The sequence below is a fragment of the Macaca nemestrina genome, chromosome 6 (genome assembly GCF_043159975.1).
Source record: "Macaca nemestrina isolate mMacNem1 chromosome 6, mMacNem.hap1, whole genome shotgun sequence".
NCBI lineage: Eukaryota > Metazoa > Chordata > Mammalia > Primates > Cercopithecidae > Macaca > Macaca nemestrina.
In genome coordinates this window covers 57,625,945-57,640,659 of record NC_092130.1, presented here as the reverse complement: position 1 = coordinate 57,640,659, position 14,715 = coordinate 57,625,945, and the positions used below count along the sequence as shown (strand labels likewise).

Below are 14,715 nucleotides of genomic sequence, written 5' to 3'. Positions count from 1 at the left end.
TGTTTCCAGGGAATTTTGGGGTGACAGAAGCACAGCGGCAGTTTACAGTATGAGTTTTCTGTTTTTGTTTTTGTTTTTTTTTAACAGAGGGGGAATCAGGGTTTTCTTGTTTCCTTGTTTGTTGAAGTGTTCCTATGATGTGCATGTCCCCCTTTATGGTGTCCAAGAAATGCAGCCGGGCACGGTGGCTCACGCCTGTCATCCCAACACTTTGGGAGGCTGAGGTGGGTGGATCACCTGAGATAAGGAGTTCGAGGCCAGCCTGGCCAACATGGGGAAACCCTGTCTCTACTAAAAATACAAAAATCAGCCGGGTGTGGTGGTGGGTGCCTGTAATCGCAGCTACTCAGGAGGCTGAAACAGGAGAATCGGCTTGAACCCAGGAAGTGGAGGTTGTAGTGAGCTGAGATCCCGCCACCACTGCACTCCAGCCCTCCAGCCTGGGCAACAGAGCAAGACTCCCTCTCAAAGAAAAAAAAAAAAAAGGAAATGCAAAAGAAGAAACAGTTATTATATTATTATAGCCGGGTGCAGTGGGTCACGCCTGTAATCCCAGCACTTTGGGAGGCCGAGGCAGGTGGATCATGAGGTCAGGAGTCCAAGACCAGCCTGGCTAACATGGTGAAACCCCGTCTCTACTAAAAATACAAAAATTAGCAGAGCGTGGTAGTGGGCACCTGTAACCCCAGCTACTCGGGAGACTGAGGCAGGAGAATCACTTGAACCCAGGAGGCGGAGGTTGCAGTGAGCCAAGATGGTGCCATTGCACTAAAAAGAAGAAGAAGAAGAAACAGTTATTATGAAAAGATGCTTTAGTCTACAGCACTCTTCTGCCATTCAGGCACTGAGACATAGGAGTCGCACTATACAATGGACCCTTGGACAGTGCAGGGATTAGAAGCCCTGACCTTCCTCCCCCAAAATACAAAATTGGCATATAAGTTGTGACTCCCAAAAACTTAACTACTAATTGCCTCCTGCTGACCAGAAACTTTATCAATAACATAACAGGTGATTAACACAAATTTTGTATGTTATATGTATTATATGCTGTATTCTTACAATCAAGTAAGCTAGAGAAAAGGAAATGTTATTAAGAAAATTGTAAATAAAAGAAAATATATTTACTATTTATTAAGTGCAAGTAGACTCTCACAAAGTTCTTCATCCTCATCATCTTCTTGTTGGGTAGGTAGAGGAGGAGGAGGAAGAAGAGGAGTTGGTCTTGCTGTCTCGGGGTAGCAGAGGCAGAAGAAAATCCAAGATTAAGTGGATCCACAAAGTTCAAACCCATGCTGTTGAAGGGTCAAATGTATAACCATTTCACAGTTCTTAGTAATGTCACTGATTAAGGGTTGGCCCACACTTTATACTTGGCCATCTATCTCCCTTCTTCCCTCTCTGCATCCCTTCCTCCCTTCATCCAGCCCTCTTTTCTTCCTGCCCTCTCTTCCTCCCTTCCTTTCACCTTTCCTTCCTTCCTTTGCTTTCTTTCAAACAATTGTGAAGCCTTTCATTATTTTCCAGTAAGAATCTTAAAATATTTTCACTTAATGATAACCAATCATACTTATTTAAGCAATCAAATGATTATTTTTCCCCATACCATTGCAAAGAAGATCATAATAAATTCTTATTTGTTCAAGGCTGCTGTCCTATATGTAACCTCACTCACCAGGAGCTATGTTCAAAGATAAGGCCCCTCCCTTCACTTTCTATATATTCTCTAATTTTTCACAGAAAGTTCCCTCAACCCTCCTGCCTTGAGTAATAGGTCACTCTACCCCCTAAATACAGCTTGTGATGGGTTCCAAATACCACTTTTATACTGTCACTTTTTTTCTTAAAAGATGGAGTCTTGCTGTTTTGCCTAGACTGAAGTGCAGTGGCACAATCATAGCTCATTGCAGACTCAATCTCCTGGGCTCAAAGGATCCTCCTGCCTTAGCCTCCCAAGTAGCTGGAACTAGAGGTGCGTGCTACTACACCTGGCTAATCCATCAATAGTCTTGGAAAAAAAAAATCCTCCTTCTTTGAAATATATGACACCTGCTATCTCTCCTTGTCATTGGAAACCACACATTTCTGCTCACTCCTACTGAGAGGCTTTAAAATCCTTAGTTCCCTTGTTCTCCACCAAGATCATCCTTAAAAAGCCTAACATTGAATCAATCCAACTATCCACCTCCAGTCCTACACCAACATTGCTAGGCTACTGGAGAAAATCTCATAAATGTAGAGATTATTTCTATCATATTGTCTCCACCTCATTTGGGCTTTCAATACTACTTGTCAATCCTTTATATGTTCCTAGTGAATGTTCTCTCCAATTCTACACACAATCTACTGAAAATGCTCTTCCTTATACCATCTATACTGACACTAATTTCTTTTCTCTTAGTAATTAACTTTCCCCCTACCCCCGAAAAATATTGCTTTTGGGTATTGACTTTTTCCATTTCTTGCCCCTATATTTACAAACAAGTCTATAAATACATCCACTGAATTACACTGATTGCATTCATTGCCCCAGTTAATGACCTCCCTTTTCCACACCCTTTGCCCTACAATATTGTAGTCCCTTCTCATTCTGATCCTGTGCTTGCCCATGTAACTTCCTTTTGTGGAGGCTTGAAGAAGTGCTTGCGTATTTCTGCGTTCTGTTTGGAGCTCAGTTAGGACCTTGAACAGAAGCCCAAGCTAACCTGCTGGAGGATGAGAGCACATGGAGCACAGCTGAATTGTCCTAGCCAAGACCTTCCTAGTCCAGCCAGTCTCAGCCAATCTATCAGCTGACACGGAGCATGAACAAGCCTGAAGACAAGATTTGCCAAATCTGGTCCAGTAGAACTGCCTACTTAATCTGCAGACTCATGAGAAATAATAAGCAGTGGTTGTTTTCAACCACTACATTTTGGGATGGATAGTTATGTAACAATGGCTGACTAATACAAACTCTCACCTCCAACTCTCCACTCTCAGAGGAAGAATCCTTTCTCCTTTTTAAGACAAATTTATTTATCTACTTGCCCTTTATCCCATTCCTGCGTTTCAGATCTCATCCTTTTGATTATCTCTCCATATATTGCATTTTCAACCTCTTGCTCCCTTTTGACCTCTTTCCCTTATATATTAATATAAGCATGTTCAAATCTTTCCCATTAAAATAAAACACACAAAAATAAACCTGTGTCTTCCACAAGTTATGGACCTATTCTGTCATTCTTTTCATTTATATTCCTTGAAAGGATAATAATTTATACTAGTGCATTAGTTAGGGTTCTCCAGAGAAGTAGCACCAACAGGATGTATATATTTATAGAGAGAGATTTATTTTAAGCAATCGGTTTATGCAATTGTGGAGGCTCAGTAAATTTAAAATCTGATGATGAAGGCTAGCAGGCTAGAGACTTACGGTTGTGCTTCCCAGACTATCTGGGCCTTCTCATGTAACAGTAGCTCCAGCTACCAAATCTTTATCTTCCACTTAGCTCGCTCTTCTGAGCTTCATTTCATTCATTCTTTCACTGAGGGTGTTAATAGGGTATCTATCTTAATGAATGCAAAGCACTATGGGACCTTGTGGCAACTTTTAAAATGTCCCCCCAAAACCCTGCCTCCTGTTATTCACACCCTTGTTTTACTCCTCCCTTTGAGTGTGGGCTTCCAATGAATAGAATACAGCAAAAGTGATGAGATGTTACTTATGAGATTAGGTTACAAAAACACTCTGGCTCCTTTTCTTATTAATTCCATCTTACCCTCTCTTAGAACTGTCTCCTTGTGTCTTTCTCAAAAGTCTTTGCTCTGGGAGCAGCAAGCAGACATGTTGTGTGGGAAGCCTTACGAAGAGGCTTACATGGCAAGGAACTCAAGTTTCAGGCCAATAGCCAGAAATAACGTGAGGCCTGCCACCAGCTATGCTAGTGAGTTTGGAAGCAGGTCCTCTCCAGTTGAGTCTTGAGATGACTGCCTACCTGGTCAATACCTTGATTGCAGCCTTCTAAGAGACCCTGAGGCAGGGGCACCCAGTTAAGTTGTGTAACTAATGAGCTGGTCAAAGGGATGTGGACAAAAGTGGTGTGTGCAACGTCTGGAATGTGCCCTTAAAAGGAAGGTAACATCATTGTTTCCCTTTGACTCCTTTTCTGCTGGCTGGAATGCAGTGTAATTGTTTGGGTGAGTTGACTTGAACCGTGAGGATTCTTGATCCACAAAAACCATGAGAAAATAAATATTTATGGTTACAAGCTGCTATGTGTTTATGTAGTTTGTTTTATAGCAATAAATAACTTATACAGGGCTGGCTACTCAGGATCCATCCTCAAATAATGAATGCTCCCTGACATAAATGATCCCTCATCCATTAGGGGTGATGGAACAGTGTCTGTAACCACAGTACAACATGGTAGGTGTTACAATATACACAACAACTGGTGGGAGCATAAAGAGAAGAGAATTTCAATCATACTTGAAGGTGAAGTGATTCACGCAGTGGATTTTATTTTGTCATTGAATGAGAAGGCTAAATCATTTGATGAATATGAAGAGAAAAAGATGGTGGGATACTTGAGGAGAAAATGAGTTTTTTGCACCTATGCTGAGAAGAATAGTTGAAGGAATTGGAAACGAAACAACTAATGGTATTTAGGTAGTGTAGAAGTAGGGACTGGAAATAACGGACTTATATGATCTTCAATCTGAGGTTGGGATTTATTATGCTAAATACTTTAGCAATCTGGATATAAGATTAGAGAAATTGATGGCTGAATTTGGGATTTCAGAGAAGGTGAAACAGAAAAGCAAGGAACCAAGGAAGATGAGCTGAGAAAAACAGCAAGACAATTATTGCAGTTCTGGCTCATAGAGTTTAGACTGACTAGGGAAAGAAAGATAATCAAAGCTTCTGAGAGTTTAGGGAAAAGGCACCTGATTCTGATCCCCCACAAATAACTGAGACTAAAGAGCCAATGCTGTGTTTGATTTAAGCCTAGGTGATGTATTCCCTCCCTGAGGTGGAGAAAACTCACAGCTGAGAAGAAAGTTCAGGTATGCTACCATGAAAACCATGAATGCACTAGCAGAGATCACTAATTCCCTACTTTCTTCTAGGGTAAGTGAACCCCTAATTTTTGGGGGGAGAAATAACAACTGCACTTCCTAATGTTTCCTGTAGCTAGAGATGGCCATGTAGCTAACGAGCTGGTCAAAGGAATGTGGACAAAAGTGGTGTGTGCAACTTCTGAACTGTGCCCTTAAAAGGAAGGTGACATTATTGTTTTCCTTTCACTCTTTTTCTGTTGGCTGGAATGTGGTGTAACTGTGGTGGTGAGCTGACTTGAACCTTGAGGAAGAGACTACATCCTAGGGAGGGCAGAACAACAGAAGGGGCCCATATCCCTGAATGATCTCATAGAACCTTCACACCAGCCCTAGTCCTACATGAGGGACAATTAAACTTGTTCATTTTTCAAACCACTTTTAATGTGGGTCTCTGTAACAAGCATCAGGACCTATATTTCACCTATTTCAGATGTCCACTAAAAAAGATAAGCTGGGAATATATATGACCATAGCGTAAGACAGAAAGCAGTAAGCAATAAATAGAGGCACACATAAAACTTAAGGATGTGTATAATAATCACCTCAAGTCAGGCTGGGAGCTTTCATTAAGAGGTTGACGTTTCTGACCCATGACAGACTCCAGACTTTCCATAAGGTGGTGGAGTGCAGGACAGGGAATGTGACTATGTGCTCTTAAGAATCATCCATTGATTTTCCTATCATTTTTCTAGACCTTTTGACTTATTGTGAAAAAAATTATGTGGCTCATGATAAAATTGGAGTGAATAGCAGACGATAAATTATTCAGGGCCCTTTCATTATCTAGAGCTGCAATCACTAAATAGGTAACCACTGGCCACATGTGGCTAATTATATTTAAATTAATTAAAATTAAATAAAATTTTAAAACTCAGTTCCACACACCGGCCACATTTCAAGTGTTCAGGGGTCACAGGTGGCCAGTAGCTACTGTATTGGACAGCACAGATAGGGAACATTTCCATCATGTCAGAAAGTTCTATTGGACAGTTCTAGAGAGATCTGAGAGACAGTATGTTTCTCTCGCCCACCAATACTCCATCTCGCCCTCAGCCTGTGTGCAATCCAAGCCTAGAGACTGGTCCCCAGGCTCTACCACTTTCTACAGAAGATTTAAAAACTGGTAGTGCCAACAGAAGTCATTTAGCCTAGTCCCGCCAAGAAGGTGCTGTGGTAATAAAGTCCAAGATTCTGTCACATAAGTCGGGTCAGCAAGTCGGCGGCGAAAAGAGGGCTACGTCCCGGACTTGCTGAGAGAAGGCGGGACAAAGGGGCGGGGCGAGAGCCTCGCGCTCTGGGTGGGCGCTGTCAAGAAGCCGGGGGCGGGGCCGAGCGCGGCTGGGCGGGGCCTTGAGGGGCCGGCCGGGGGCGGGGCAGCTGGCGGGTCGGCGCGGGCCCAGCCGTGCGTGCTCACGTGACGGGTCCGCGAGGCCCAGCTCGCGCAGTAGTCCGGGAGAGCGAAGATGGCGGCCGAGAGGGAACCTCCTCCGCTGGGGGACGGGAAGCCCACCGACTTTGAGGATCTGGAGGACGGAGAGGACCTATTCACCAGCACTGTCTCCACCCTAGAGGTGAGAGCGCGTCGCTGTGGGTGCTGCGCTGCGTCGCTGTCGCTCGTCTCACCTTTCCCCTGCCCTGACTTTTCCCTCCCCACCCCCCGGGTTTGCAAGGACCGTCTAGGGGTGACACCTGTGACGCGAGCCCCACCTCCGGTGCCCGTCAGAGGTCTGTGTCTTGGGCTGAGCGCAAGGCTTCCTCAGGAGAGCAGCCTGCGACCCGGGGGTGCCGACCTAATCCTCTGAGGGGCCGGGACCGAACTGAGAATGGCAGCGGCCCTTTCCCAGCTCAGCTGGCCTTCCTCGGTGTCACTTGCACCTCCTCCTCTTCAAGCCAGGAAAAGACTTGCTCTGCATCCCAGTAAACCTCCACCGAGCTCTCCGGGGGCTTCAGTAGCCCTTTTGGAGAGGTGCTCGCTTTTCCTTTCCCGAGGAAGGGTGTGCCGCTGCCAGGGGAGTGCAGTGAAGTGAGCGCTGAGGGGCTGAGGGTCTGTGGGAAATGAATGGGTGCCCTTTCCCAGGAATGGCTCTTCACGGACTGAGGTTCCTCTTGAGGGACTGCTTTCGATTTGGACTGTTAATTAGGTAAATGCGTTTGCCTGTTTTTGTTTGTCTTTAGTTCCTAGACTTTTAAAAGGTCATAGTGTTTATAAAATGTAAAACTGAAGGCAGGATTAGTCCAGGAAACTGCTGTTGTGTGTGTGTGTGTGTGTGGTTTTTTTTTTTCTAAGTTACCTAGGGAGAAATAGAAACAGATGTCCACTCCTTTTTCCTCTTTTCTCGCTTGATCAGCGATCTCTGAAGCTGTGTGTTCCTGTTTTTGTCAAAGGAAACACCCTCTGTAAACTTAACTGTATTGGGCCCTCCTATATCCAGTTCACATTTGAATTGCTTTGCGTTTGATGAGAGCACCCACACTTCACAGCCTAATTTTAAGTGTGTGTATGTGAATTAAAATGTACGAAATTTCCCAGAGGATTGTTTACCGTGGGCTGTACTTGCTTATGAAGTACTTTTAATAAGCTTTCTTGGCTTGTTCAACTCTGCACCCAATCAATTGGAAATTACTGTAAAATATCCATTATCTGAAATTCAGTTACCTGAAATTGGAAACCCGGAAACCGTTTTCAGCACTGATCACATTCTGCTAATTGCATGTGCAGTGTCCCAGCCAAACCCCACGTCCCCTCAGGTTATAGGCTTCCTGCAGCTAGTGTTAGTTTCCTGATCATCTTTGTGTCTCTTACAAAATTTTGAACATGTGTATTTATTAGGTTGGGACAAAGTAATTGCGTTTTTTGCCATCCCTTTTAATAGCCAAAAGCCGCAATTACTTTTGCACAAGCCTAATAGTAAATGTTTACCTGAGTTAAAACCAGCACCTCCTAAAATTAATAAAAATTACTTTGCAGAATATATTTTTGAGGATTAGTATCCTTTTAGCCCTTTATACTTACTATACAGCTACTTTAACATGTACATGTGTTGAAAGTGTCTGCAGGATCCTAAGACCTGTATTCCTTTTGGAGGATACAGTTTTTCTACCAGCGAGAATCAGAACAAACTTGATTGACCCTAGTGTGAACTAGAATACTGTGAAGGCTAAGCATTCTGTTGGGGGTCTTTTAGAGTTGAGTAAAAAGAACTATAATCTGTATTTCCCATGTGAATGGAACTTTTTAAAAACCAGAGCGTTATATCCTTTCTTCCGTAAGTCTGCAAAGTTTGTTTATGAATAATTTATCTTGGTTAACGCACGTGAAAGTTGTAAACACATTTGTTTTTGATTGTTCATCTCAGCCCCTTATTTAATATACTCATTTAGGTTACTGATTTTCAGAAGGTGGTGTGGCTATGAGATTTGTAAAGTCAGATTTTTTTTTTCTTTTCAAATTTGGAAAGAATATATAGCAGTATTTCCTAGTATACCAAAACTGCTTTAAAGGAACGTTCTTTCAGTGCTTCACTTTTCTTTTAAACAGTGCTTCTCAAACTGTGGTGTGGCGGAGTATCCACAGTATTCATCTTTAAAATGCAGATGGCTGTGCCTCACTGGAAACAGCATGTTTAATAAAGTGTTCCAGATCCGTGTTTTGCAACTTTATAAATAGGGATCTTGTTGAAGTGCAAATTCTGATTCTGTAGGACTGAGTAGAGCCCGATATTCGGCATTTTTAATAAGCTTTCCTGATATCAGTGCCTCTGGTCCATAGACAACATTGAGTTGCAAGGCCCTGGGTAATTCTGATATAGATCATCAGTTCTAGAACACTAGAATTTATTCCTCCTATTTGGCTGTAATTTTGTATGTTAACCCATTTTTGACTATTGGCCCCTTCCCAGACTCTACTAATCACTTACTTTCTACTTCTATAAGATCAACTTTTTAAACTTTTAAATAAGTTTAATCATTTGAAGAGTTGCCAGACTGGTTTCCCAAAATGGGATGAGTTGGAGGCACTTTTTTAAAAAAATTATTTTATTTTTTCAAGTTCTGGGGTACTTGTGTAGGATTTGCAGGTTTCTTAATAAGTAAATGTGTGCCATGGTGGTTTGCTGCTCCTATCAACCCATCACCTAGGTATTAAGCCCAGCATGCATTAGGTCTTTTCCCTAATGCTCTCCCATCCTCCCCTGACAGGCCCCAGTTTGTGTTGTTCTGAGTTGGAGGCACTTTAAACAGTCTGAGGTTAAAGGCCTAAACAACGAAAGTGCAAATAATAAAGGAGAAAAGAGAACTGATGTAATAACAGATTAAAAGATAATATTCAGAATACTTATAATGCCTCCCTTCAGATGATTCTTAGGGGAGGGAATAATAAGTTTATTTCACTTAAGGATATGTTATATCAGTGAAGATAGCATTAGGCAGCTAGGGATGCTGGATGGGCTAGAGATGTAGCTTTGGGAGTCTATCTTAAATTTATTGAAAACACTAAACCGGGATCTTTGTGGAAATCTAGCCCTCCTCTAGTGGAGTGTATGAACCAACAGAAGTCAGTATAATACAACCATGTGAATAAATACCTGCCATACCAGGTGATATATGTGTAATTAAATATCTGCACAAGGTACAGAAACAGGTGATATATGTGTAATTAAAATATGCACAAGGTACAGAAACAGTATAGAAGACTGGAGTGACTTGATTGCGTGGAGATGATCTTTGAGGCCCTAAAAGTGGTTGAGAATTATCAAGAGAAAGTAGATTAAGACAAGAGACACTTTTGATAAAGAGGAACTGAGAACAAGTTTAATATCTGCTGTTCTAACACAACAGGTAGTAAAAGTGTATATAACTTGTTTTCTTTTCTTTTCTTTTTTTTTTTTTTTTTGAGACCGAGTCTTGCTGTGTCCCAGGCTGGAGTGCAGTGGCGCAATCTCGGCTCACTGCATCCTCTGCTTCAGCCTTCCAAGTAGCTGGGATTACAGGTGCACACCACCACACCTGGCTAAATTTTGTATTTTTAGTAGAGACGAGGTTTCACCATGTTGACCAAGCAGGTCTTGAACTCCTGACCTCGTGATGTGTCCACCTCGGCCTCCCAAAGTGCTGGGATTACAGGCCTGAGCCACCGTCCCCGGCCTTGTTTTCTTAATTCTGTTTTCTAACCCTTGGGCCTCCAACTTTAAATGTATGAATTTTTTGAAAATTTCATTATGAATTATCTATGTTTCAGAGGGAAAAATTTGCGAACAGGTATTTAAATGCATTAAGCATGGAAAATTACTAGAAAGAGATTTGTGAAGAAGCATGATTCTAGTTGACCACTTTGTCTTGAAACCTTTAAATTTAAGAAGTTTTGAATGAATTATTTTTAGATCCTATAAAAATATGTTATTCTATGAAGTTGCTTGAAAGAGGATGCTCAACTTTTCTTGAAGAGATTTTCTTAGCCTCTTTCCAGCCTCTGGCAACCACTGATCTGTTTTCTGCCTAAAGTTTTGTCTTTTCTAGAATGTCATATAGGTGGAATCATACATTATGAAACTTTTAGAGTTTGACTTTCTTTAACTTAACATAAAGCATTTGAGAGTCATTAAGTTTGTTCTGTGTATCAGTTGTTAATGACAGTTTGTCTGTTGATCAGCTGAAGGACATTTCAGTTGTTTCCAGTTTGGGGTATTTATGAATAAACCAATATAAACGTGTACTTACAGGCTTTTGTGTGAGCATGAGTTTTCAGTTCTGCAGCGTACATACAAAGTAAGGTGGCTAGGTTGTGTGGTAAATATAAGCTTAACTTTAAATAAACTGCCAAACTATTTTCGAAAGTGGCTGTACCATTTTTCATTGCATCAGTAATGACTAAGAATGACAGCTTTTCCATATCCTTGTCAGCACTTGTTATTAGCAGTTTTAGTTTTAGGCAATGGTGAGCTTAAGGCTGGTCTTGCTAACAAGAACTGCATGTTACATTTTTAGGAATTTTATGAACTAGTTAATACACCGCCATTATTACGAGTTAAATACAATGAATTTAAAATTAAATATATACATATGTAAAGTTTATAAATGTGTAAAATTTTTATTAATGTTATAAATATGTAAAAATAATAAATATGCAAAACTCCTCACTAATTCCTTTACTATATTTCCCTATTACCTATGCTCTTGAGATTAATTATGTCTGTATGGTGGAAAGTACGTCTTCCCAGCTCTACCACAGAAATCAGCAAAAGCTAAAAATCTGGATCTTCTCCTCTGCAGATCTGATTGCTAAACATTTGCCAACACACCACTGACTTTTAGCCATTCTAAGAAGTGTTTAGTGTTACCTCATGCCTTTAATATATATTCCCTAATGACTAATGTTGCTGAGTATCTTTTTATGTACATAACATCTGAATATTATCTTTTTTGGTTATGTGTTCTTTTACATCTTTTGCTTATTATTTTATTTTAATTTTATTTGAGACAGAGTCTTGCTCTGTCGCCCAGGCTTGGAGTGCCGTGGTGTGATCTTGGTTCACTGCAACCTCTACCTCCTGGGTTCAAGAGATTCTACTGCCTCAGCCCCCTGAATAGCTGGGATTACAGGCCCCACGCCCAGCTAATTTTTGTATTTTTAGTAGAAACAGGGTTACACCATGTTATCCAGGTGGGTCTCGAACTCCTAACCTCAGGCAGTCCGCCCGCCTCAGCCTCCCAAAGTGCTGGGATTACAGGTGTGAGCCACCGCGCCCGGCCTATTCCATACCTGGCCTATTTTATTTTATTTTATTTGAGATGGAGTCTCACTCTGTTGCCCAGGCTAGAGTGCAGTTGATACAATCTGTGCTCACTGCAACCTCTGCCCCCTGGGTTCAAGAGATTTGCCTTCCTCAGCCTCCCTAGTAGCTGGGATTACAGGCGCCCACCACCACGCCCAGCTAATTTTTGTATTTTTAGTAGAGGTGGGATTTTGCCATGTTGGCTAGGCTGGTCTTGAACTCCTGACCTCAAGTGATCTACCTGCCTCGGCCTCCCAAAGTGTTGGGATTACGGGCATGAGCCACTGCACCTGACCTGTTTTGCTCATTTAAAATACTGAATTTTGAGAATTATTTATGTTCTGATTTTTTTTTTTTCCGCAGTCGGTGACTTGTGTTTTTTGTTTTTTTGTTTTTATTTTTTGTTTTTGTTGAGATGGAGTCTCGCTCTGTCGCTAGGTTGGAGTGCAGTGGTGTGATCTCAGCTCACTGCAACCTCCGCCTCCCCAGTTCAAGCGATTCTCCTGCCTCAACCTCCCAAGTAGCTGAGACTACAAGCACGCGCTACCGTGTCCAGCTAATTTTTTGTGTGTTTTTAGGAGAGATAAGGTTTCACCGTGTTAGCCAGGATTCTCGATCTCTTGACCTCGTGATCCACCCATCTTGGCCTCCCAGACTGCTGGGATTACAGGCGTGAGCCACCATGCCTGCCTGGTGACGTGTGTTTCTGTTCGATTAACAGTATCTTTGTCAGAGCAGATGTTTAACATTTTGGTAAAGGAAAGCTGACTTTTCTTTTTTTATTGATAGTATTTTAGATGTCACATATATGAAATCCTTTGCTAACTTTAACCCACGGTCACAAAGGTTTTGCTTTTAGTTTCTTCTAAATGTTTTATAATTTTACATTGTACATTTAGGATTCATGTTGAGTTAATTTTTGTGTAAGATATGGGTTGACATTCTTTTTTTAAAATACAGATATTTAATTATTCCAGCACCATTTGTTGAAAGTCTAGCCTTTCTTTATTGGGCTGTCTTTTTCAGAAATGAACAGACCATGTATGTGTGGGTTGACCTATTTCTGTATTGTTTCATTCATCTATTGAGAATCCTTTCCCAGTCTACACTGTTATGATTACTTAATCTGAATCTTGAAATCAAGTCGAATGACTCCTCTGACTTTGTTATTTTAAAACTTGCCTTGGCTATTTTAGTTCTTTTGCTTTTTCTTATAATTTTAGAATCAACTTGTCGATTTCTACTGAAAAATCCTGCTGAGATTTTAATTGGGATTGTGTTGAATTAATAAATTAGTTTCAGGAGAATTAACCCATTAACAATATTGAGCCTTCAAGCTAAAAGCATAATCTCTCTATTTATTTAGTTAGATCTTACTTGATTTTCTTTCACTGATGTTTGTAGCTTTTAGCACACGGATCTAGCATATATTGTGTTATGTGCTAGATCTGTATGTGAGTATTTCATAGTTTTTAGTGCTTTTGTTTCTTTCTGTATTTCCCCTTTGGTTGCATGTTGACCCTTTATGATAGCAACTGTTCTAAACACTTACTAGGTTTAGTATGTTTTTGTAGAGTCCGATGATTTTCTATGTAGATAATCATATTGTTTGTGATTGGAGTTTTATTTCCTTCTCTCAGTCTTTATACCATTTTTTTTTTCTCTTGTCCTAATGGCTGGGTAGGACCACCAGTGTAATATTGAATAAAAGTGGTGATAGTGTATATTCTTTCCTTTCTCATGATCTCAGGATATAAGATGTTATCTGTAAGGTTTTTTTTTTTTTTTATGAGCTTAATCAAATGAAAGGTTCTCTTCTGTTTCTAGTTTTCTGAGAGTTTTTATCCATGAATGGATGTTAATTTTGACAAATGCTTTTTCTGCATTATGATAATCATATAGTTTTCTTCTTTAGTTTATTCATAAGGTAGATTATATTGATTTTTTTCTTTTTTTTTAAGCCCCACCCTTAGAATGATTTTCAAACTGATTCAAAAAGGTTGAATCAGCATTGCGTTCCTGGGATAAACCCCACACAATCATAATGTATTTATCCTTTTTATATATTGCTGGATGCAATTTGCTAGATTTTGTATAGGCTTTTATGTCTATGTTCATGACAGATATTTGTGTTTTCTTTTTCATATGTCTTTGGTTTTCATATCAGAAATGCTATCTTCATTAAGTGATTGGGCGAGTGTTTCTTCTTATTCCATATTCTTGAAGAGGTTGTATGGAATTAGTCTTAACATCTTCCCTAAATGTTGATAGAATTTACTAATGAAGTCATCTGAATTGTAGTTTTGTGTGTTGGAAGCCTTTTTTTTTTTTCTTTTTTGAGACAGTCTTGCTCTGTCTCCCAGGCTGGAGTGCAGTGGCGCCATCTCGGCTCACTGCAAGCTCTGCCTCCCGGGTTCACACCATTCTCCTGCCTCAGCCTCCTGAGTAGCTGGGACACAGGTGCCCGCCACCACGCCGGGCTAATTTTTTGTATTTTTAGTAGAGACAGGGTATCACCATGTTAGCCAGGATGGTCTCGATCTCCTGACCTCGTGATCCACCTGCCTCGGCCTGTGCTGGGATTACAGGTGTGAGCCACCGCGCCTGTGGGAAGGGATTACAGGTGTGAGCCACTGTGCCCGGCCTGTGAGAAGGCTTTTAATGACAAATTCAATTTTTAAAATACAGGACTACTTCATGGTAAACTTTAGAAGTAGGTATCTTTTAGGGAATTTATCCATTCAGTCTCAGTGTGAAATTTATGGGCATACTGTTTGTCATAGTACTTATCCTATTACCATGTTTGTGGAGTTTGTGGAGGGTAAACTTTTCTTTTTATTGA

The 14,715-nt window shown here is 40.9% G+C and overlaps 1 protein-coding gene across 1 annotated transcript in view; it reads left to right on the top strand.

Moving 5' to 3' along the window:
• The first annotated feature begins 6,516 nt into the window (after nucleotides 1-6,516).
• The window catches only part of LOC105463140 (sorting nexin 2), a 54,257-nt gene continuing 46,058 nt past the window's right edge, over nucleotides 6,517-14,715 (top strand). The window contains exon 1 of the mRNA XM_011710094.3: nucleotides 6,517-6,674. Within this exon, the coding sequence (XP_011708396.3) occupies nucleotides 6,567-6,674 (108 nt within the window). The 5' untranslated portion in view covers nucleotides 6,517-6,566. The remainder of the gene's footprint in view (nucleotides 6,675-14,715) is intronic.